This window comes from Melitaea cinxia, chromosome 27 (assembly GCF_905220565.1).
Source record: "Melitaea cinxia chromosome 27, ilMelCinx1.1, whole genome shotgun sequence".
Taxonomy (NCBI): Eukaryota; Metazoa; Arthropoda; class Insecta; order Lepidoptera; family Nymphalidae; genus Melitaea; species Melitaea cinxia.
The window spans coordinates 4547083-4572584 of NC_059420.1; the positions used below are offsets into that span (position 1 = coordinate 4547083).

The 25502-nt window shown below is 33.5% G+C and overlaps 1 protein-coding gene and 1 long non-coding RNA gene across 2 annotated transcripts; one reads left to right on the forward strand and one right to left on the reverse strand.

The window, feature by feature from the left end:
• The first annotated feature begins 5962 nt into the window (after window positions 1-5962).
• On the forward strand, window positions 5963-18244 carry LOC123666767 (UDP-glucosyltransferase 2-like). The gene is made up of 9 exons (XM_045600820.1): window positions 5963-6113; window positions 7362-7449; window positions 7934-8102; window positions 8565-8759; window positions 11716-11935; window positions 15944-16163; window positions 16651-16870; window positions 17498-17601; window positions 17911-18244. The coding sequence occupies exons 1-9, from the start codon at window positions 5973-5975 to the stop codon at window positions 18078-18080; spliced, it is 1527 nt and encodes a 508-aa protein (XP_045456776.1). The 5' UTR covers window positions 5963-5972; the 3' UTR covers window positions 18081-18244.
• Window positions 18245-18628: 384 nt separating this feature from the next.
• On the reverse strand, window positions 18629-20727 carry LOC123666806. The gene is made up of 2 exons (XR_006745346.1): window positions 19405-20727; window positions 18629-19373 (listed from the first exon to the last, which is right to left on the reverse strand). It is a non-coding gene; the product is annotated as an uncharacterized LOC123666806 (long non-coding RNA).
• Window positions 20728-25502: the final 4775 nt, after the last annotated feature.

Below are 25502 nucleotides of genomic sequence, written 5' to 3' on the forward strand. Positions count from 1 at the left end.
TGACCGTGGGTTTAAAGCGACCAATAATTTAACATATTATCGAAGTTATTTTACGTATGTATCTATTTATCGTTTCTCACACGTTTGATGTTTCCATCGACATTTTTGTAGGTAACTAACTGATCCAGCAAACGTTGTTTTACCATATATGTTATAAACCCCCATAATCCTACCTTATAACTTAGGGGTATGAAATATAGATGTTGGCCGATTATCAGACCTACTTGATATGAACCCAAAATTTCATCAAAATCGGTCCAGCCGTTTCGGAGGAGTATTGTAACTAACATTGTGACACGAGAATTTTATATATAAGAATAAATAAACGCCTCATATTCAACGGCCTCCAGTAAGTTCGTAGAGATAAATGTTGACTTTTGTGACTGATAAAATCAATGTAATCAATGTACCTTATGTGCTAGATAAATCAGCAATAATGAAAGGCTTTTTGGGTACAGCGACACTGTCTTTCATGCAGGACACGTGCCTGCAAACGTAATGGTTGAGCAATGTGTTGACAGTTAAAAAAATAAGGGCTACTGGTTGTCAAAAAATATTAAATATTTATCAGACACATAATTATAGCCAACAAAGCCCTACCTTTGCCCTTTTTTTTACGTGGGAAAAATCCATCATGGATACCCTCCGGCACGGGGGCGCCAGAGGGTTATATCAGACTCCTACTGACTAAAAAACAACCACGTGCGAGCGACCTAACCTACCTTTGCCATACCTTAGCTCTGTGAAGTAGGTAATTTCCCAGTCGGCCTGCTCCACATTACGAGTCAGGTATTTCTTGCTGTGCTCTACCTCAGTGAAATAAACTATGGATTATATAGATTAGCCCGGTATCATCAGCCGTTTCTAATTATTATTGGATATTTTAATATATTATATTTTTATTCTTCTTTTTATTTATTTATGTATTTTTTATAATAGTACTAATAATAATAATAAATTCTTTATTTTATTATAAGTATTAGAATGTAAACATTTGTATGTAAGTTTATTATACACTACACCACCTACCCAATTTAGATAATAAGTTTCCTTTTTATGTCTGGGTTGTCTGGAAGAAATGGCTAATTAGCCATAAGTCCGCCCATTGTACTTCACTGTCTGTAACTATCTTTATGCTTTGTTTGTAATATATTTGTGGTGTACAATAAAGTATAAAATAAATAAATAAACATCGACTTACGTAACCAACATAAGTCGGAGTAAACTTTTTTACCTCTATCATTAGACTTAATCTATGAGTCATTAAAATCAAATTAGAACAAATAAAAACATGCGAATTATTTTATTACACCATATATCCGACTGTGCAAGTTCAAGGTAGCCGTACAAAAAAAGTACCTATTCGTGTATACAGATTATTGTGGTTAGACACAGCAGGAAAAACCGTGCTTAAAACCTGGAGCAGTCCGATTAGAGAAGTACCTACCTAATTATTATTATTTATGATTATAATTATTTATTTACTTACAGGAATAAAATACAATTTATTGATAAACAGTGCAGCAAAAACAATTAACAGTTTAACAGTGAACTGTGTAATTCCGAATTTTTTAAGGAAAATATTTTAACTTAGATAGCGCACGGCAGCAAATTTCCTGCTCAAAATATGGAGCACCCCGAATGGGGAAGTACCTCGACCTTACAGAAGATGATAGCTAAATAATAGTGACCAGAGTTCCAGGGGGAATTGGGGATAGGGTCGGCAATGCGCTTGCGGTGCTTCTGGTGTTGCAGGTCACTAAGCTATGATACCATGAGTTCACACCACAATGTCTGGCGCGAACTTGGGAGGCCTATGTCCAGCAGTGGACTGCAATTAGCTGAAGTGAAGCTATGATAAATCGCTTACCATAACGTACGCTTGTTTATCGACCTAGTTATAAAAAAAAATCCTTTTACGTTCCCACGTTGTGTGAAATTTTTTATTTATTTTTTATATATTATATTTAAATGTATAACACTACAGGTAAGTATTTTTTATTTTAAATAATATTAAATAGAAAATTATTAAGATAATTTTTCAATAAATGATGAAACTCATAGAAATAAAACAGTAAACAAAAGCAATTATCACGAGTAACTCTCGACGTGTATTGTTCGATGGACTCAACCTTGAACGGTTGACTAGTTATGAGAATATTTATCTCTACTAATAAATAAAATTGGAGTGTCTGTTTTAAAATAACCGCTTTTTACTAAATGCATATGGTTATGGTAAATATGCCAAAATGACATTTTTTACAATTTTTGTTTATCTGTCTGTCTGTCTGTTTGTTCCGGCTAATCTCTGAAATGGCTAGACCGATTTTGACAGGACTTTCACTAACAGATAGATGATGTAATAAGGAGTAACTTAGGCTACTTCTATTTTAGAAATTATATAATAGTATTTATTTTTTAACTCTGCGAACTGAATATTTTTTTTTAAAATTTCACGAGGACGGGTTCGCAGGCACACTTAGTGTAACTGTAATGAAATTGTAGACGGCCGATGTCCCCTAGTAGAAATTTTTTCGTCTTCCTTAGAAGGACCGGACCAGGCATGCCTGATCAGAAGGCATGTAACGCAGGTATGTAAGGCATGTAACGCAGATGATTGGTCTGGACCTGATCAGGATGAGATGCGATTTCCTGATCGGGTCCAGATCAGGAAATCTCATCTCATCGTGATCAGCCGGTTCGGCCCGGTCCTTTTAAAAAACATGAATGTATATTCTTGAAAAAATTGTTTAGCAAAAAAAAAGCGAATTGATATTATAAATATGTTACTTAACAGAATTATTATGATATTTATTTCCATTTATTTTTTCCAATGTATTATTTATTTATGTTTTTACTTGAAATATTATTTATTTTTATTTATTTTTGTTATTAATTAAATTTATTTATCAACTTCTAATAATTAACTACTAATTAACTATTTCCTATTACTTACGACTGCTCCACTGTGTAGAAATGGACCCCCTGCTAGACTGTCCTGATAACTATATACTATACTAAGTGCGCTTAAAACATTAATAGCGCGATTCAGGCTCAGTTCGCGTAATTTCTTTCAGGCTATCCTGATCTGGACCGGCCGGGTCCCGATCCAGTATGCCTTACCATACTTGATTGTATTTTACATCAGGCTATCCTGATCTGGACCGGACCTGGTTCTGGATCCAGTATGCCTTACCATACTTGATTATATTTTTACATCAGGCTATCCTGATCTGGACCGGAACGGGTCCTGATCAAATATGCCTTACCATACTTGATTATATTTTACATCATCAGGCTATCCTTATCTGGACCAGACCTGGTCCTGATAGAGCTTGCCGGATCTGGCATGCCTCATTCTATCCTGATCCGGTCCAGATACATGATCTGGTTGAGCCTGACCTTTTTTCTAGTCGGGTATAAGTCTTCTTCTTCTTAGTTTCCTCACTGCTGAGGATCGTGACCACATATGATCTTCCACTGAACACGGTCATGTAAATAAAGATAGTTAAAAAATTGTAATATTGATTTTTTATTTATTCTTCTTTGCTTGCAATTTATTTGATTTTGAGACTTTAGTTTTCAGTTTGACTACGGTTATTGTACCTCGTTGAATAGCTTCGGAAGTGTAGATATTTTTAAAATAATACGCAGATACACGTTCATAGATTTTTTTTTCAGTACGTCATAAGTTTGTAAAACAAAGACATTAATTATTTTCCTCTTTTTAACTTTGGTGAGTCAAGGGTTGAAAATTCAATAAGTTATCGTTATGTTTATTGTTATTTATTATTATTTAGAATATTGTTTATCATTCTATAAGAATTTACGAATATTCGTCAATTAATTTCTTTTTAATGCCCTTTAAAGTGATAGATTCTGGGGTTTTTCACCATTAATAATTAAATTAAAAAAAAAAAAAACCTAAAATAGGTAAACATGGTTTTTTCAAAATATTTTTCTGTGATCGCCCATACCCTTCCTGACAACCCCTTAAAGGGATCGTGACATATTACAAGTAACCCTGTATATTAAAAAAATATATCTACAAAATATCAATATTATTAAATATTATTATTAGGGGAGGAGTGATTAAGGGGGTTAATAACATATATGGCAAAACAACGTTTGCGGGGTCCGCTAGTTAAACATAAATAATTTATCGACTAGCCGTTTAATACTACGAGTATATCTAGTAAACAATCTTGACTTTAAGTTGTGTTCGAAGTGTTAAAATAAAAAGCAAACAAACGAAGGACACTGCGTTTCTCATATAAGTTTATACAAGCTTTTATTTAACTAGCAATGTACTCGTACGTATGTAAATATGTTTGTTTCACGTATGTTAATAGTTTGTATTACTAGAATAATGCGCTAATGATTATTTGACAATTACTTTAAGTCAATATCTATACATAAATATCAATATAATCCATTAAAAATATTACTATCTTATTCAAGTAGAGTATACTAGTTATATTAATTAAGTACTATTTATCTTTGCAAGATAATCGATAAAGTAACATTGAGATGGCCTCTTTACAAGAGACTAAGCAATACAAAACCAGAGTGTATTATAACAATGAATATTCTTTATTGTACACCAAAGTAAAATACAAGATATTAAGATTAGTGTTAGCTTTGTACAATATATCGCTTTATCGCTAAAAAGCGATCTCTACCAGGCAACCATGTTGCGGAGAATATTATGTTTCTGTAAGTATTACTATACTCTGTAATATTATGACCAGTGAACACAGACAGACATATGTGTACTTATAACATATAGAATAATATTATTGTATATTTATATACATATATAAATAAATAGTATGTACCTTTCAGTTTTTTTTATGTGTTTCTTATTTTGTGAAGAGATATATATTTATATATATTCTTTATTACACTTAAAATCACATACAAAAATATCTGATGACTTTATAATCGATTGTATAGTTTGTGAACCTAATCGTCGAACCCGCAACCGCCAGCGCAACAGGTACAATCCATGGCTGTTACCGATGCGCCAACATGGCGTCTAGTTATATAAAAAAAATAGTAATTCATATTGCGTTTCATATATCAAATATACTGCGATGTTAATATATTTTATCATTTAAAATATTGTAAATAACAAAAAAAAAGTTTGAGTGTCTAACAACCAAAACACAGTCAAGTTATCTTTATCGATGAATCATTATCAAATTCTAATTTAAATTTTAATGTTGCATTATCTGGATTTTTGTTTGTGTGTGTTGTTTATGCTTGCGGACCACCGACAAAGGATAACTAATAGGAACTATGGGTTGAAAAAAATATATTATGTTGCCACCTGCGCTATCGTTGGTAGTTAGCAAGGAATTTATAAACAACAGATGCAGCGATCACGCCATCTAGCACATCGATCGTTCGATACTCACCTACCCTCACTTATTCTATTACTCGAGTCATTCTGACGTGTAAAAAATGATCGGTGCAACCGCGACTAGGCAGTTTTGGCTTTTGCTTGGCACGATGCGCTTGTTGTATCCCACTAGTAACTTAACCTAGACTCTTTCAGTAATTGATTTGTGCAAACGAATTAATTGTTAGATATTATATTACGATCTATAATTTAGCTAGGCGGGGCGGACTAATCGAGCAGTGAAGGGGAGCGTTGATGTACATCTCAAGGGGGGCTTAAACCTACATCTAGGTCGCAAGTCCTAGGAACTGCTCTGAGTTTTCCCTCTGCCACTCGATGGAACCGGCACCCTCTCAGTGAATCCATCGAATGCTAATAAGTTAATCTTCCCCCTTTAACTAATAACTATCTTGTGTTACCTCAAATAGTAAACAAAAACTCAATTTCGAAAAAATTATTAATTTACTAAAATGCGATTTGAACTGAGTCAATGTTGCCATCAAACTAATCTTGATGTACATATTAATTACCCCATTTATTTAAATACTTTTATTATTTATGACAGATCATGAAGCTGCTTCTACTTTTGCTGTCAGCTGTTGCGGCAGCGCACGGGTACAATATCCTGTGCATTCACACAGTACCCTCGAAAAGCCACTTTCAATTAATGAAGGGTATCGTTGACCCGCTTGTGAAAGCTGGTCACCAGGTAAGCATGTTTTTTTTTATATCACGAGAGTAGCAAAAAGCACTTAGTTCTTCTAGTCCGATGGGTAACGTTACCGTAGATTACGGGCGCCTACATTACTAGGAGTATTGCAAGCCTGTTGCCAGATGGTTGCGTGTTCAGATCACGTCGGGGTCACCAGTTATAGGGTTGATAGTGTGGTGGTAGTGGTGGCTATGATTAAATTACTCACTACCACTTATTATGATTACAGTTCAGAAGTAAATCTCGGTGAAGGTATCTTTAAGCAAGTTGGGTACACAGAAATGAAGTCCAGTCACAGCACTAAGAGATAGTTTATTCACGACACAAATACTTTAGAGAACATTGACAGTCACAATAGCAATTTACACTAACTCCTATTAAACTAAATACAAGTGAAGTGAACAAGTGAAGGCATAGATCGGTAACGAGACGTATAAGCACACATATATATTGGTAGATTGCAGCCGATCATTCCCGACCGGCGCGTACGACGCATTCTTTTAACGAAGTTAAACATTAGCCGAGGCCGCGTACATCGTACGATGTTTTTATGGGTAAGTCTTTAGAGTAAGAGCAGTCGAATAATCTAAGCTCAAAATTTGAGTTTGTTGGCATAATTTCGTTACAAAAAAAAAATAACCCTAACCTATCTAACTTCAAAATTAGACCGTTTATCGACATAATTTCGTTACAAAAAACGAAAAAAATAACACGAACCTATCTAACTTCAAAATGACGGCTCTTAATCTAAAGACTAGCCTTTTTATGTGACATTATTAAATAATATTTAAATTTATTTCCTATTTTAATGAAATACATATAATGTTTATATATATATAGATATGTGTGTGTGGCTGTTTGTGTGTGTGTGTATGTGTGTGTTATTTATGTAGATGACGACAGCGGAAAAGGTTGGGTGATGGACGTACAGATCTAAAGGGTTCTCCACAACCCTATCACCAATCCTCAGCAGCTCTGCGTACCCACCACAGTAACACGACATTCCTGAGCTTTATTATTTGTTAGTGATATTCTGCTAGGTTGACATATTTCTCGGTCGGCCTGCTCTAGATTTTGAGCAAGTTATTTGTTTGTCTGTCCTACCTCAATACAATTTTTATCTCTATTTAAATGGTAGACGACATTTTCTTCTTGATTTCATTGTTTCAATAATTATACCTCCTTTGATCTTCTTTAATTAAATATGAAATCTATGAGGTACTTAAGTAATCTCATTTATTTCAGGTAACAATGATGACAACATTCCCAGACACGACATCACAAAAGAATTTAAAGTACGTCGACGTTAGTAATATTATGAAAGTTATGCCGAGTAAGTTGACATTAAGATCAATTTAGCATATATCATGACATAGTATAAAACAAAGTCGCTTCCCGCTGTCTGTTTACTTAGATCTTCAAAACTACGCAACGGATTTTATATGCAATTTTCTTTAGTAAATAGAGTGATTCCAGGGGAGTTTGGGATGGATATTTGTATCTGTACAAAGAAAAATAATATATCCGCCAACCCGTAGTGGATCAGCGTGGTGGATCAAGCTCCAATTATTCTTTTACACGCAGAAAGCCCTATGCCCAGCAATGGAATGTAACAGGATGAATCGTTCATTAGAAGATTATAATATTACGCCTAGAATCAAGGCGGTTATTGAAGTCACAGGGCAGAAAGCGGAGTCACCGCCAATTGCAGAACGGGGTAGTCAGCTGATTATCGAGTCAAATGATTTTTTTAAACTTTTCCAATTTGGATTTAAGCGAGTTACTTTAAGATGATTATTCAAATTGTTTTTTTTTAGCAAATGTAAATATGATGGATCGCGGCAGTCAAGACATGAGCCTAGTTATGGCAATGGCAAGGAACATTTCTCGGTTGGCGATCGAAACGCCTGCAGTTCGGGAGATGTTAGTTAAGGAACAGTTTGACGCTGTCGTCTCGGAGTGGTTCTTCTCGGACGTTGATTCTGGGTATGTATCTTTTGTTGTTGTACAAAGGATGAAGGTTGGATCAACATCTGCCACATTATTCCACTGTAAAATAACAAACAATTTAGAATTTCCTTTTTGTGAAGTCGGTTAAAATTACAAAACTTGCCCCTCATCAGAAGATTCTCAATTCGACTTATATTATTAATGTGTCATTACTTCATATCTTTTTACTGGCTGTACCGATTTTGATGATTTCTTGATCGAAATCTGAAGAGTAGTGAATGACAAACGACGTCAGAGCGGAAAATTCAACAGGAATCGCAAGTTAAATGTGGAACAATTCAAAGCACTTTCATCGCATACACTTTAATGGCAGAACCATATTTTAATATGGATCGATTATCGTTTTCGATTCGAAATTGTTGTGGTACGATTTATTTATTTAATTATATAAATAAAAAAATAAATATATATATTTTCTTATAAACTATGGTACTTCAGATACGCAGCTGTCCAGGAAGTACCATGGATCCTCCTCAGCGGCATGGTGATGCACACCCACATAGAGCACTTAGTGGATGCAGTTCGATCCGTGCCCACCATACCAGCGCTCATGAACGACGCTGGCATACCAATGGACTTCTACGCACGGCTTAAGAACACATTCGCGTACCTGTTCATGACATTTGCAACATTGTAAGTACTCATTTATTTTTAACATATCTAAAACGGCCTGTATGCTATGGCAAAGGCTTTCTCTTTGTATATAGACACGAGCTTAATACACCACGATGCACCATAGCGGCTTTGCGAATTAATTACGCTATTATAAAATCGCATATACCTAAATCTTCCGCGGTTCTTTATTTTGGTGCGAGGTTTAATTTTGCTATATAACATCGCGTATAGCCTATTGTACATGTATATGAACTCATTGAAAGGGACTCCACCTCATTTTCTGTACGTTCTTAATTTTTGGTAATATTGATTCCTATACATACTCGTAGAGATAACAAGTACGGGTGAAACCTTTTCTGCTGGACGGGCTAATATCTCGCGGAAGTAGAGGAGAGATAAAAATTACAACTTGTATCTGAAATCGAGACCTCCTTAGAGCAGGTTTCCGTATGGGGTAATCTCCTCCAATTTAAACTCTCAAAGACACTAGTATGCTTTTATGATCATTAGATTAGACTTAATTTCAAAGGAGTTGAATTAGTTTCAATCCTTGGTAGAAGCATCTGGAAATTTTTGTTTTAAAAATGAATAAACAAAAGAAAAACATGGAAATTTCCACTTAATAAAATTAACTTCAACAAGTCAAAAAAGTAAAAAAAGGAAAAAAAAAACGAAAGAGGTTTAAATTAAATGGAAACTTAAATAAAAATATACATACATTTGTAGGGATCGTTCGAAATTTGAATAAAGAATAAAAATAAATACACGAAGGAACATTCTATATTTAAATTTGAAATTAATGAACGCTAATATATTCAAATGCGAGAAAACTGAACTCGTTCGTATAAGACCGTAATTTTATATTTATAAAATAACGTCTCAGAGGTCATTCAACCATACGACAGTGCATGATACTTTATCTACTACTATTATATGATGAGTGCAGTTGATACTTTATCAAAATTTTATACATTTACTAGACGCATCTTTCACCTTTTTTGGACGCCGCGTTGGCGCAGCGGTCACGGCCATGGATTGTACGTGTTGCGCTGGCGGTTGCGGGTTCGATCCCCGCACATGATAAACATTTGTATTGGCCATACAGGTGTTTGCCGTGGCCTGGGTGTTTGTGGAGTCCTAGTGGGTCTCCCCACCGTGCCTCGGAGAGCACGTTAAGTCGTCGGTCCCGGTTGTTATCATGTACATCTGATAGCAATCGTTACTCATAGTAGGGAATATATCCGCCAACCTGCATTGGAGCAGCGAAGTGGATTAAGCTCTGATCCTTCTCCTACATGGGAAAAGAGGCCTATGCCCAGTAGTGGGATATTACAGGCTGAAGCGAGACGCACCTTACGGTTTCACCGCATTTCTAGATATACTTACCAACTTTAATTACAGTTAAGTAGTTTTATGCGAGAGAGTATTAATCTACCCATCTTCACAAACTTTCGCAATTGTAATATAAGTAGGGATATGTATTCTCTGTCTAGAGATTAAAGTGTGTAATCAACGCGGGCGATCTCGCGACCGATTATTCAAATATTTGTTGTAGTCCAAGCGTTTCATATATTCGCAATATAATGAATTGGATTTGGATTAGGATTAACATTTTAACTGAGGTAGGGCACAGCAGGAATTTCCTGCTCAAAATATGGAGCAGCCCGACTGGGGCAGTACCTCGACCTTACAGAAGACCACAGCTAAATAATACTGTTTTCAAGCAGTATTGTGTTCCTGTTGGTGAGTAAGGTGACCAGAGCTCCTGGGGGGATTGGGGATCGGGTCGGCAACGCGCTTGCGATGCTTCCGGTGTTGCAGGCGTCTATAAGCTACGGTAATCGCTTACCATCAGGTGAGTCTTACGCTTGTTTGCCGAAGTAGTTACATAAAAAAAAATAACATTATGAAATATCTATAATCTATAGGCACTAATAATTTAAAGATGAAAAATTTGTTTATTTACCCAAAGTAATATGAGTAAATGAGGAAATAATGGTTCGAATTAAATAATATATTAATTGTTATAGACCAATTACTATAATAGGCTATTATTTTCCTTAAAATAACGCGGCTGAAACCACGTAGCACAGGAAGTAGATAATATAATTAAAATTAATTATGAAATAATATTTTAATTACAATCAATTTTGGTATCAACGTACAAGTCATATTGCAATATAGTAAATTAACCCGCAGTGGAGTATTGTGGTGGATTAAGCTCTAAACAGATGAGAAGAAACTCGAGAAAGAGGCATATGCCCAACAGAGGAATGTATAGGGACACAATCAATCAAATTTATTTTCAAACAGTTTTTGTTATTTAATCAAATCAAAGTAATCGTGTGTCTGTTTGTAATATTAAAATAACCGCTTTTTGCTAAATGTATATTGATGTATACCAAAATAACATTTTTTACAATTTTTGTCTGTCTGTCTGTCTGTTTGTTCCGGCTAATCTCTGAAACGGCTGAACCGACTTTGACGGGACTTTCGGGATAGCTGATATAATAAGAAGAGGAACTTAGGCTACTTTTATTTTAGATTTTTTTAAAAAATGCGAACTGAAAAATGACTTTTTCGTTAAATTCCTCGCGACGAAGTTGCGAGCGCAGCTAGTGTAAAATAAAATAAAAAGTTTGTTTGTTTGATATGTATCTATATACACTACGGTCAATTCATCATAAAATCAAAACATAATTTCAGGCTTCTTATTCGTATAGGACAGTTAATGCTGGTATATCAAACTAATACTTATTTATCTATAAATAGCTTAAAGCGATTTAAAAAAATCACACTTAGCGTCACAGGTCACAGTCCCTACGTCGTTTCTTAAGGAGTACATCTTGAAAGTAATCAATAAAGTAAAAATGTTCGTGTCCTATTTCAATTCACATTCATTTTAAGAAAATATTAATTTTACAAAACACATTGAAATATCTCTTTAATAATTACGAAAAACCATTTCTTCCAGAAAGGACTACCCCATGGTTAAATCCAACTATGATGCATACTTTACCCCCATCGCAAAGGCAAGAGGAGTAACCCTCCAACCCTTCGACGAAGCCGTCCACAACATCTCCATACTCTTTGTGAATTCGCACCCCTCCTTCGCACCCGCGCACAGTTTACCCCCCAATGTCATCGAAATAGCAGGATACCATATACCAGAAGACACGCCACCGTTACCTGAGGTAATTAATTTTAAGTAATATTACTAATATATAGTAAATGCTAGTTTTCTCTCACGCAAAATCAACTGAATTAGTTGCAATGAAAGCTAGTACGGGGATAGCGGATGTAATGTGTACAGTTTACAGTTGAATGAGAGATGACATGTAAGGGAAGGATAAGGTACGAAATCAAATCGAATGGAAGTCGATCTGAGACTAAATTTATTGAGATGATTGTAACGCAGAAGTGCAGACATCAAAAGCATTATTACACCTTTGCTGCTCCGTGCTTAAACAGCAATTTTGCAAGTAATTATCCTAAATAATACAAAACCATGGACATTTTTTAGTGTGCGGTAATCCGTACAGCCGATAATCCACAATAATATGGACCGCTTTTCCCGACATTTCAACGGGGAGACGAACGATACGCGGATGAAATCGCGAAATTCAGCTAATATTAAAAATAAAATATATTTAAAAAAAAAAACGTAAAAAAATGTAACTATACCAGTCGGCTGTTACCTATACAAACACAAGCATTATGTTGCCTACTTTAGGAACAGACGGCCGTGTGTGTATTGTGCAGATATTTACTTATTTATTTATAGTATGCTATCGTAAGGAGCCTGTTGGAGTACAACACTATGATTATCTTATATACATAAAAATGTATGTTTGTCTGTATGTCCTTTATAGAATCGTAAATTTGCATTTCATCATGTCATGATCTTTAGCAAAGTGAAGTGCACGAGCCTACAAAGGTTTCTGAATTGGTGCGATCAAAATAAAAAAATAAAAAAAGCGTAGCAACGCGTGCAGGGTATATAGGGCTAGTGTTGTATATGCCATCATTTCTGTTCTGTTTTGTGTTTAATTTTACTGTATGTACACAGTAAGGGTTTCAACTTCGATAAATCAAATCAAAATCAAAAACAGCTTTATTTAAACAGGCCCCAAGAGCACTTTCGAAACGTCATTTTACAAATTAAAACTTTAAAAATGAATTATTTTATATTTGTAAAAGTGAAGCTACCACCGATTCGGAATATAGATTCTGCAGAGAAGAATCGGCAAGAAACTCCGCAGTTACTCTTTTGAAAATAATATATAAACTGTGTTTTAGAACAAAATTAGAAACATGTTGCATGAAATACAGCGTCACTAAGTCCACACATCTTTATCAACTATGTAATCCTGCACCGAGCTTCTCTTACTTCAACTTCGATATTATGTGATAAATAAACTATTCCTGTATTATTAACGGCTGTAACCGGTTCTGTAATTGATGAAATAATTTAATAAATTACACATGTAGGTATATAGTTATAATCTCGTTTACTGCAAGTACATCAGTACTCATAGTCACTGGTCATAATATCCTCCACATAAATTTCCTGGTAGAGATCGGTCATTAGCGATACACCCGCCAATTGTGCAATTAAGATTCATTTGTACGTTTAATATATCGTGTTTGAAGAGGTTAGGTAGGTTTCGAAAGCTCAAAAAGGGTATATTTTACATATTTTTTTTACATACCCAATGAGATAATTTAAATAAACAATTTATTTTACCGCATAAAAGATACACATTTCATAATTACTTTGTGAAAATTTTGAATTGATTACTTAAAATGTAGTTATCATATCTCGATCACATTTCAATGGAACTACAAAACAATCATCAGCTATCGATTAAAATAAAAATTATCAAAATCAGTGTACCCAGTGAAATATTATACGGTATAATATAACGTAGATCGACGACAAAATAGTCACGTAAATACGCAATATTAGATATAACTCAAAAAGTATTTTTTAGATCTCAATTAAATTTAAAAGCTACAACGACACACCATTTTTAGATTAAAAAAAAAAACATCAAAATCGGTCCACCTAGTCAAAAGTTCTGAGGTGACATACATGAAAATACAATCGAATTGAGATCCTCCTCCGTTTTTGGAAGTCGGTTAAAACATACTAACTCATTTAATGCTGATTCGTTTACTTAGTTATATATACTAGTGGTGACCCAGCGGTCGAAATTCGAACATAACTAAAAATTTAAATTAAAAAAAAAAACAATAATGAAAATAAATAACCTTTTTTAATTTTTCAATTCGACTACAGACTGACAATCAACTATAGAGTATAATATACATATGTGTGTCAAATACATGGCAGTGTGCGTAATGTTTTTTTTATTGATTTAATATTTAAATAAATTTTAATATTTTTATGCATAATTTAAAAAAAAATATTAGCATTCTGCACTGCTTCTCTATATAAACTATAAGTGTACAAAATTTCTTCGACCAATTTACTTAGCGTTTCGGTGGAGGTGTACACTCCAGTGAGTTTTTAAAATTTTTGTAAAGTCCTACTTCGGTGGGACTAATATTAAACATATGCATGTTAATAAAAAAATATCTGGACACATCCGCATGCAGACAGCTCTTACCAAACACGAGTATACACACGACTTATGAAATACACACAAACTGAAACTTATTACATCAAAAATAGAGTACGGTAAAAGAAACATTTTATAATTATGATGGTGTCATGAGGTACATTAAACTACCAAATGAAAAAAATATATGTGAAAACCTTTCTATATACGAAAGTAAATTAAAACAATATGTACTTGAAATATAATGTATAAATAAATATAAAACAAATAAATATAACAAATATACAAAAAAAATCACAACAAAAAATTACTCATAAACTTGCACATTATCTTATCAAACTACCCACAATCAAACGAAAACACAAACTAAACCATGTACGCATTAAGATTGATAATACTCGTAGTAAACAAATAAATAAATGATTCTTTATTGCTACCTTTCCCTTTTTTGAGTCATTACCTATTTAAACAAATACGGTCAAACTGTTTGTTACATATGTAATAAAGTATCTACATGTACAACACTCTTAAGTGCACTGTAATGTTCTTGAGAAAATAATGATCTTTAAAACTAATTTCATACTCCTCGGTGCGCGCAATTTTCGTAAAAAGGGATACAAAGTTTATGCTTTTACGTATTATATAGGTAGATATATTTAATAATGATCTTAAGGTACTTGAAATTAATATCAAGTAATTTGTTTGTGTTATTTTTTTTTTTTTTTGTGTAATACATGAGGAAATTATAAACATTTTTAATATCATATCAAAAATACCGACACGGTGAGTCGGAGGTGCGGGTTCAGGTTTCGTTTAACAGTTAGTTTGCTGAACGCGACAAAAACTGGAACAACTGGTTCGATTCGAAAAGTTTTATTGGTGTTGAATAGCATATTCACGAAGTAGATACAAGGAGTAATGTTCGAATGTAATGTTAAACGAATGATCTCAATTTAGGGGACAGAATTTTAATTCTAATTTTTGCCGGTAGAGCGCACCATTTTTAAGATTTTGTTGCTATTGACAGCTGTACTACTAATTTTAAATAAATAAATGAGTATTTTTTTATTTAAATTAATTAAATTCAACATTCACGAGCCAACGTGTGTTTACGTGTAATAATAATAATAGCATCGGTTCGACCTAAATTCTAGCGCTGCCAGTGGCAGAAAAGAGAACTAAGATCTAGGTTTATTATTGTGTACATTAATACTATAGAAAAGCCTATACCGTTCGAACTCCTTGTATCTATACTTCGTGAGCTCATTTATCGAGCAAGGCTATAAGATATATAGCAGCACCTCATGAAATTGGTCTTTAGAGTATGAATGAGCGAGGTTGCCCTGTAGCATTTCAGACATACGAACAATTATTCTTCTTATGGCAATACTTTAAATTAACGGCCGTCAAATGATCTAAGCGCAAAATGTGACCATTTATCGACATAATTTCGTTACAAAAAAAAAAATGACCCTAACCTATCTAACTTAAAAATGACGGCCCTTGATCTAAAGAGTAGCCCTTTTTATATCGTGCGGGTAGATGCTGATAATATTATATTATAGCATATTATTATAAAGTAGAATCTTTAAATATAACTTTTTTCTTACCACCAAGGACCTTCAACTTCTCCTCGACTCATCATCCCGGGGTGTGATCTACTTCAGCATGGGGTCTGTGCTTAAGTCTACTCAATTACCAGAAAAGGTGAAAAAAGACATAATCTCGATCTTCGCCGACCTACCTTACACGGTGCTCTGGAAGTTTGAAGATAAGCTGGACAACTTGCCCAAGAATGTTCACATCCGACCCTGGTTCCCGCAGACTAGTGTACTTGGTAAGTTTTTTTTTATACAACTAAGTCAGCAAACAAGCTTACGGCTCACTTGATGGTAAGCGATTACCGTACCTCATAACAGCCTGCAACACTACAAGCATCGCAAGCGCAATGTCGACGCTACCTCCAATCGCGCAGGAGCTCCAGTCACCTCACTCACCACAGGAACACAACACTACTTGAAAGAAGTAGTATTTAGTTGTGATCATATAGTTAGTGTAAATACATATACGACCTACATATAAATATCAACCTCGGGGCGGGTATCGAACAACCCAAAAGCGGAAGGCAGTGTCACTTTTGGGCTAACGTGACAGTTATTTTTAAGTATTAGCAGGTCTACTGCTGGACATAGGCCTCCTCTAATGTTGGCCACTCACTCTTGTCCTGCGACTTCTGCCAGACAGGCGGACAGCGGTCTTATTAATGTCATCAGTCCACCTGGTCGACTAACAGACGATTATAAGTCTTCTATTTAATCTTCTAGCTCACAACAACGTAAAAGTGTTCATAACACACGGAGGTCTCCTCAGCACTTTGGAGTCACTCAAGTTCGGAGTACCAGTTATAGCGATACCAGTGTTTGGAGACCAGCCGTCGAACGCGATGCGCTGCGTGAGGGAGGGTCACGCGTTGATGGTGACCTTCTCCTCGGATATGGGGGAAGAGTTGAGAGCAGCTTTGAATGAAATGTTGGGGAATGATAAGTGAGTTATCTTTTTTATTACCATTATTGCGTAAAAGATGAATGAATGTTGCCAGTGACTTTGTTTCCATGGAAACTATTACATCAAATTTTCGAGGATAAAATGTAGGGTACATGTGAACTCTGCTATTTCAGACCATTTTACCTATTTCTGTAGCAAAATTTTGTGCAGAATTGTTCCACTATTCTGTTGTGTTTCGTCTATAAAACCAAACTTTTCCTTTATAAGAAAAGGTTAACAATATTTTTATTTAATTACTACCTGTGCCCGCGACTGTCTGACGTCCGCGCGGAATTTAACAAAAAAGTTATTTGTTCAGTTCGCAGCTATAAAACAAAATAGAAAATCTAAAATAAAAATAGTCTAAGTCACTCCTTATTACATCAGCTATCTGCCAGTGAAAGTCCCGTCAAAATCGGCCGAGCCGTTTTGACCGGATTTATTAGCCGGAACAAACAGACAGACAATAAATTATAAAAAATGTTATTTTGGTATATGTACCGTATATACATCCTTGTGTTATATGCCTTTAGTAAAAAGTGGTTGTTTTAATATTACAAAAAGACGCTAGGATTGTATTATTTGTATAGATAACTTTTCAAATTATATTTTGGTGTTAATTTCTAGATACTACAAGCGCGCCAAGTACCTGTCGAAACTGTTTCAAAGTCGACCGGTGACGCCCACGAAACTCATACAGCATTACGTGGAACTGGCCATTGAAAGCAAAGGTCGATATTACTATTTAATTCTTAATTATATTATTTTATTATCTTATGTCTTATATGTAGTTGTTCAAAGACCACAGATAAATAATGTAATACACACATCAAAACAAACTTCTTTGTATTCATATCTTCATTCTAATTTTTACTAAATTTTTTCCGATTTCTTTTTTTTTTATTGGCAAAATTAAATGATTAACCATTACATTAGAAACTTTTTTTTTATTTTAGAAATATTACTATTTTCAAAATATTTTAGTTTCTCTAAGTATGTCTCTAAATCCCTACAATAGTAATTACTTACATGATTTTCAGGTGCCCACCATCTCCGCTCAAAGTCTCTCCTGTACTCGTGGTACCAACTTTGGATGCTGGATCAAATCGGATTACTCTTACTCATTCTCTACATCATATATAGAGTATTTAAGATAATTGGCAGTTTCTTCAAGAAAGAGAACGTCAAAAAGAAACAAAAAAGAAATTAGGTGTATTTTAATGTGAACTGCCAAACCAGAGCAGTGTGGGCTTAATTTAAATCTTAAAATACTTCCGTATAGCAGAGACTTTTGCCCAACAGTGGGAAGTTTTATAAGCGGTTATTGTTAGAGTTAAGTTTTTTAGACCAATAAAAATATTATGTATAAAGGAATTTGTTTTTTATTTTAAAGATATTAGAGTAATTAAAAAGAAATTAAATGACAGACAAACAGACAATCATAATATGTGTATATTCATATTAACACACAGTGAAACTTTAAGTAAAGCAGTTTAATTCATTATAACAAAGACACAATACATTCTTTGTAACAAGCCACAATTTCACTTTTTTTGCGAACCTATATTGTATGACATGTCAGTGAGACAGTGAAACGTCACTTCTCTAACTTCTTTACGGTTATATCATTATGCAGTTTAAAAAAAAACCGGATTCCAATACAATAGCCTTTGTTCCGGTGCGAACACTTATAAAAAAAATCATAACTTTTATTCAATAAACTTCAGAAAATATTAGGAAAATATAATTAAAAAACCCTTTATTACTATAATAACATTTAATGAAATAAATTAATACAAACCATCAACACTCAGACACACGAACACAGTGCCATACGTAATCACAATTATTTGTGCAAAACAAACTTTTTTTGGTAAAAAAATAATACTTCAAATTATAATATAACAAATAAATTATTAAAGAATAACATCGGACAGTAAATACTCATTTATATGACTCGTTTTAAGGTACAATTATTGCTTTAGCCTCTAACTTAAATTAAAAAAAAATCAGGATGTGATTTTCAGTCAGTCATATCCAAAATTCAATTTTTTGAATTTATAATTTATTTTCTACCTTTTTTTAATCGGGGAGAGCCATAATATGCTATGAATTTTACAGTTTTGAACCCATCCCTTGTCTTTTTATTGGAAAAGTGGAAATGACTAGATCTTGAAAATTATCTCCCGATATACTCAAAATAATAAATACAATCTATGGTAATTTCATTGGTAAAATTTATTGTAGTACGAAACAAAATATATCACATTTGAAATAAAATTATGCTTTAAATATGTGCTCTTAGAGCCTGTTTTGATTGTAGATGTATCATATCCTGCAGATAAGTTACGAATAAACTTTTACAGAAGCAGGTAGAATGGGCCCTTAGGATCTGTTACTTCTCAATTAATCAACCACAACTTTCAAGAATCACACAGAAGAATTCTATTAAGATTCGATATTAAAAGCGAATAATATATCAAAAAGTTTTATCTGTTGGATACTTTTATCCGTCAAATAGCGTTATCCACAACCGGTGAAACAGGCCCTTAGTAATAGTAACAAAATTTTAAAGGTCAGAACAAAGATAACATATACAAGATATTACATTTCTAAATTAAATTTTTACGCTGCATATAATTATAAAGACAGTCATTTTCATAGTATTATTTGTTATTACAATAAACGATATTTAATTATTACCGTATACAGATCTTTATATATTATTACTTAAGCTTGAATATAACTCAATAACGCCAACCCGAAGTGGAGAAGCGTGGTGGATGAATACATTAAACGCCGGCTAATTTTTTTTTTTAGTTTTTATGTTTGGGCCATGGGGGACGACACCGTGTAGTCGACGTACAATTTTATCCGTTGTTGTCGCGGGGGACAGCACATGAACGGAAGCCAGAGTCAACTTAAAAAATATGACTTAGAAGAATATGTCATATTGTGTAAGGAAAAATAAGTAAGATCTTTAAGTATGAATAAGGTAATGCAATAAAAACTTATCATATACATTTTATAAATAAGGACTTTTAAACTGGCTCCATGGACGAAACAAGAGGCCCAGCTGGTGTCCCCCATGGCGTTAAACGTGTTAAGCTTCAATATTTCTACATGGAGAAAAAAGCCTATGGCCAGCAGTAAGATATAACAGGCTGATTGAAATTGTGATTGATATAAATATAATTTTAAATTCATCAAAAAAATTTAAAGTTCATTCTATATTTTATCTTTTTAGATGGTAACCCTAAAATTATTTTTAATACAAATTTCAATAATTTCGTTAAAATCTTAAGATATTGCTTGTTTGTTCATTGTAGTTAAATAAATAATTAATCTATATAAATAAAAGTGAATCGCTGAAATCTATAAACGCGCATAACATTGCCACTGCACTCAATTGAACAATCGAACTCAATTTTCTTTATCACTGGCAGGACAAAGTTTTGTATTAAAGTTAAAGATCTTTATTTTCTCATTTATAACCATACAGTATTTGCATGAGAAACAACAACATTTACGTAACAGATTTAGTTAGATTCTAGTTTGTAGGTGGCAGACGTGGTCAGTGATTTTGTGAATCGTGCAACCAACGCTTGAGAGAAGTTAAAAGGAGAAAAAAGAAAAAAAAACCAACGATAAAAAATATTCGTAGTCGAACTATGTCATTTGATGTGATGTTTAGTTTAAGTCTCCGTTTGAAAATAGTGATCGAGTCTGCGACCTTTACATAATCTTAGGTTATTGAATAGCTGTGCTCCTTCAAATGTTATTACACAAATATATTTTAAAAAGGTTAAAAAATACATATTAACAACAAAAAAAAATGAAGTTCGGCAGGTTATAATAAAAAAAAAAAAAAATAAAGTACTCGCTGACTTTATTTATTTTTTTATTATAATTTTATATTCTACTAAATACATTCCAATTTGAATTAAACATTATCAACTACGATAGTCATCGTTGGTCGAATTAAAAAATTATTGCATTCTTGTTTTATTACACAAAATATAAATATTCTAAGGGCCTGTTTCACCACTTGTGGATAGTTTATCCTGCAAATAAGTTACGATTAAATTTTATCAGCAGGAGGTAGAAGTCATCAGGATTTGTTTTACCTCAAATAATAAACTACAACTTTTAGATTCATTTTTTGCGAATAGAAATCTATACAAATAAATAAAATTGCAGTGTCTGTTTGTAATATTAAAATAACCGTTTTTAACTAAATTCATACGGATGTTCACACGGTAATTATAGCAAAATAACATTTTTTACAATTTTTATCTATCACTCTGTATGTTTGTTTGTTCCGGCTAATCTCTGAAACGGCTGAACCTGGTGTAATAAGGAGTAACTAAGATTTATTTTATTTTAGAAATTTATTTATTTTATAGCTCTGCGAACTGAACAATAATTTTTTTGTTAAATTCCACGTGGACGAGGTCGCGGGCACAGCTAGTATCTCATAAATACAGTGAAATTCGATGGTAAAAAAGAATTATACATAAAAAAAACATCTGTGGATATCATCATCCGTCAAATAGCGTTATCCACAAATGGTGAAACAGGCCCTAAAGATTAAAAAACTAGTTATGAATATCAAAACTACAAACTTTGCAGTAAAAACAACTTGGCTTCACATTTTCATATTTCTTTTCAAACTTGTTAATTTCTTTCAAAATTAACAGTTCAACTCATATAAATTTATATTTCAGAAAAGCCATAAAAATGAAAAATAATTTTTAATAATATTAAATTTAGGCGTTAAATTTCAAATATTATTTATCATATAATTATTTGTTATATTTAACTAACTTTAAAAAAGAAGGTTCTCAATTAGACTGTATTTTTTTTGTGTGTTACCTCATAACTTTTTACTGGGTGTAATGACTTTAACGATAAAATTATTTAAAAATGATAAAATGAGTTGTCGAAAAAATAATCAATTAAATACATGTTTATCTCTTATTATCCCAGTGTTCCATTTTTAAAACGGTTAATTTTTTATTTTTTATTGGAATTTTTGAACACATCTTTAAATTAATATTTTTTGTTGCTATTACTAATAATACTAGCTGTCAGTTGAATTAATGTCATTTCACTTCGTTTGGAAGTTTTAGTGAAAATTATGGCGAACAGAAAAAAGTAAGTAATTATGTTTTACAGTATACACGTATATAGAGAATTTATAGTTTGTACACATGTTATATCGTGTCCATAATAAGTTTTAACAAATAAAAGTCGTTATTTGTGTAGTGTGTGTATAAGTGTGATGATAATGTACCGTTCCTATATTTGAGCAGTAGGAACATACGCACATGCAATTTTTATACATTGAAATTCATATTTTAACAATATTGCCTCCAAATTGTGATTTTATTTTATTTCAGATTGAGAGTCGATTAAATAATCTCGCATTTAGAAGATGACGATGTGTTTTCAGCTGATACTTTCATCACACCTCCTGATAATTGGCAACATAGCGAAGAAGACAGTAGTGACGAAGCTTGTAAGCATAAATAAAATTTGTCAAGACATCAGTTACTAGCAGAAGCTGAACTTCGGGTCACCAGGGGTCGGGACCCAATACATCGTCATGGCCGCAATCTCCACAGCCCAGCTCCTCGTCGTCAGTGACACAGTCACCGCCAAAAAGAAGACGCGTTGTAGTCACAAGGATGTGGAGGGTTTTAGATATTCCAGAAAAGACTGGACAAGGGCAATGTGAATTAAAAAATTAATTACTTAGAAAACCTTCAAAATCCCATTCAGTTTTTCGAACTTTTTTATGATGAAGAGGTGTTTGAATTACTCCGTTCAGAAACCGAGAAAACTGGAATCCAAAAATATATATAAAAATATATATGGATATATAACATTTTATTGGTATATTATTATTGTCTGGATATAACAGTGTATCGATACACAGAATGTATTGGGAACAAAAAGTTGACTGCAGTTTTCTAACAGTTGCCGCTCTTATGTCAAGAAATCGGTTTGAAGAGTTGTGGCGTTATTTTCATGTTACCGATAATAATAATCTTGACCGTAATACTAAGTCTGCTAAAGTGCGCCCTTTATGGAACCTGCTCAATGCTAGGTGGATAAAATATTCTGGCGATATAAACTCGACCATCGACGAATTCCATATTATGGTAAACATGGAACCAAGCAGCACATCCATGGTAAGCTCATTCGATTACAAAAATTGATCCATTTGTACGCGGCTGGTCTATTTTGATACATGGTGTGCTTTATCAGGGGCTAGTACCGGAAATACCCATCCTGAATCAGTGTTGGTGCCTCAGTGGTTCTGCATGTAATCTCAAAATTGCCACAAGTTACAGCTTTTCACTGCTTGACGAGTTACAAAAAAATGGGTTTCTACGGAACGGGAACTATACGAGCTAATCGAACTGAGAAGGCATCTCTCAAGGATCAAAGAGAAATGAAGAAAACAAGTACCGGATCTCATCACCAATGCACTGACATTATCTAATATCACTCTTGTGCAGCGTAATTGTTAGTCTTGTGTTAGCATAATTTTGGTCGGTGGACTCACGTCTGCATTAGGGATACTAAAGATATAATTAGTTCTCTTAATGTAAGCTACGGTAGTGTACCAAGTAAACGATCACTAACAAAACTAAAAATCGGAATAACAAAAGCAGGGGCATTATAAACCTGTGAACATAACTTTATATTTAAAAAAATATCACTCTTTTGAGATATAATGACAATAACATTGTCACAGTGGCCTCGACTCAATGTGGTGTAGAACCTATAAGTAAAGTGGAACGCTACTGCGACAAAGAAAAAAGAAGACGTTGACCAACCCCGTGCTTTGTAAACTACAACAAACATATAGGGGGCGTGGACCGACTTGATCAAAAATGTTGGTTGTTATAGAATCGCGGTTCGTCTGAAAAGATGGTACTGGCAGTTGCTCAAGTGTCCACTAAATGTTGCAATAATGCTTTCCAACTTTGCAAAATATCTGCGCCTCATCAAGTACGCCACATGATCTTATATCATTTACGAAAGATATTGTTTCTACATACTTTCTGATGAAAGATTCAGCCCCTAATACTTCAACCATGTCAAATCCTAGATCTTGACTAGCAGTAATAGAACGTGTGGCCGAAGATATTAGATTGGATGGTAAAGGAAATCTAATTGACAAACAAAATAAACAAACGTTTATGAAATAAAAATACAACATTGAAGTGTATCAAATGTAATGTAGCATTACATAGCAAATTTTCCAATTTTTTTCCATACTGTAAATTACATATCTTACCGTAAGTTTATCTATTTTTTTTTACTAATACAATAGATAAAAATTGTGAATAAAATAGTTTTACTTCCAAACGAAATCCATAGCCAATAATAGTATCAAATATGTATGTATAAACCTAGTGTTCCATTTTTGGAACGGTTACAAAACTAAAAATCTGTTATATATTACAAAGATAATAATCTTTGTCTTGTATATGGATGTTGTGTGTGAATCTGTATGTGTCACGGTATGAAAAACGAGTTTTAAGCCCGGCTAGCTGTTTTTCTGTTGTTTCGCATACTTAATTACCTTTTGACATATTTAACGAAATATAAATGAGATATATTTTTTTAATTGTTGATGTAATAATTACACTTCTATAAATGCTCCAATCCGATTTTCATAAAAATTGGATCTATTTGACTATGGTTGGGATGATATGATTAAAGGATAACGGAAAAATCGATCAAAATTTAAATGGAACCACTCACCAAGGACCAACTTTCGGTCAAAAAAAGAATCACCAAAATGGGTACACCCAGTAAAGTTATAATTTCTTATACGAGTTAACATACATAAAAAATACATTTAAAACAAGATTTACATTTCGATAAACAGAGAACCCTCTTTTGTTTAGAAATGGTGAAAAAAGACAATTTTTAATGACCCTCATATTGAGACTTCGATCGAAGATTTGAAATAAATTTATTTTTAACAAATCAATGATTTTTCATATGAAATAGATTAAACTGACCTCTTAAGAAATCATTCCATATCTTTAACTGTTCCTTTATCAACGTCTCGTCTCTCCTGCACCTATCGAGAACACATTATTATCGATTTTTGATGTCAAACATCTATAGGCGTTACCCTGAGTGTTGGCGTGGCGATACAAGCCGTGGCGACCCATCGCCACGCTACTATACTATATAACAATTGAGTTGTTGTGATTTTAAAGAAAATTTTGAATTAAAATTTTCTGCACATAAATAAAATAAGTGTTTATCAAACGTTTCACATCTGCCCACCGTCACGTGAGAGCCCATTTTTTAACCAAGGAGTTTTGTTTAAAAATGACTAATTTTAGAGAATATATTAAAAAATTACTTCAAGAATTTTCAAGCTTTCATGTAATTCGATTCATATTTTACAAGGCTGGCCATAGGCCCCTTTCCCCATGTAGGGGAAAGATCAGAGCTTAATACACCGCGCTGAGTAACGATCGCTATCAGGTGTACATGATAACAACTGGCACCGATAGCTTAACGTGCTCTCCGAGGCACGGTGGGGAGACCGACAAGGATTAACAATCAGATCAGAAATAAATATTTGTATAAACAC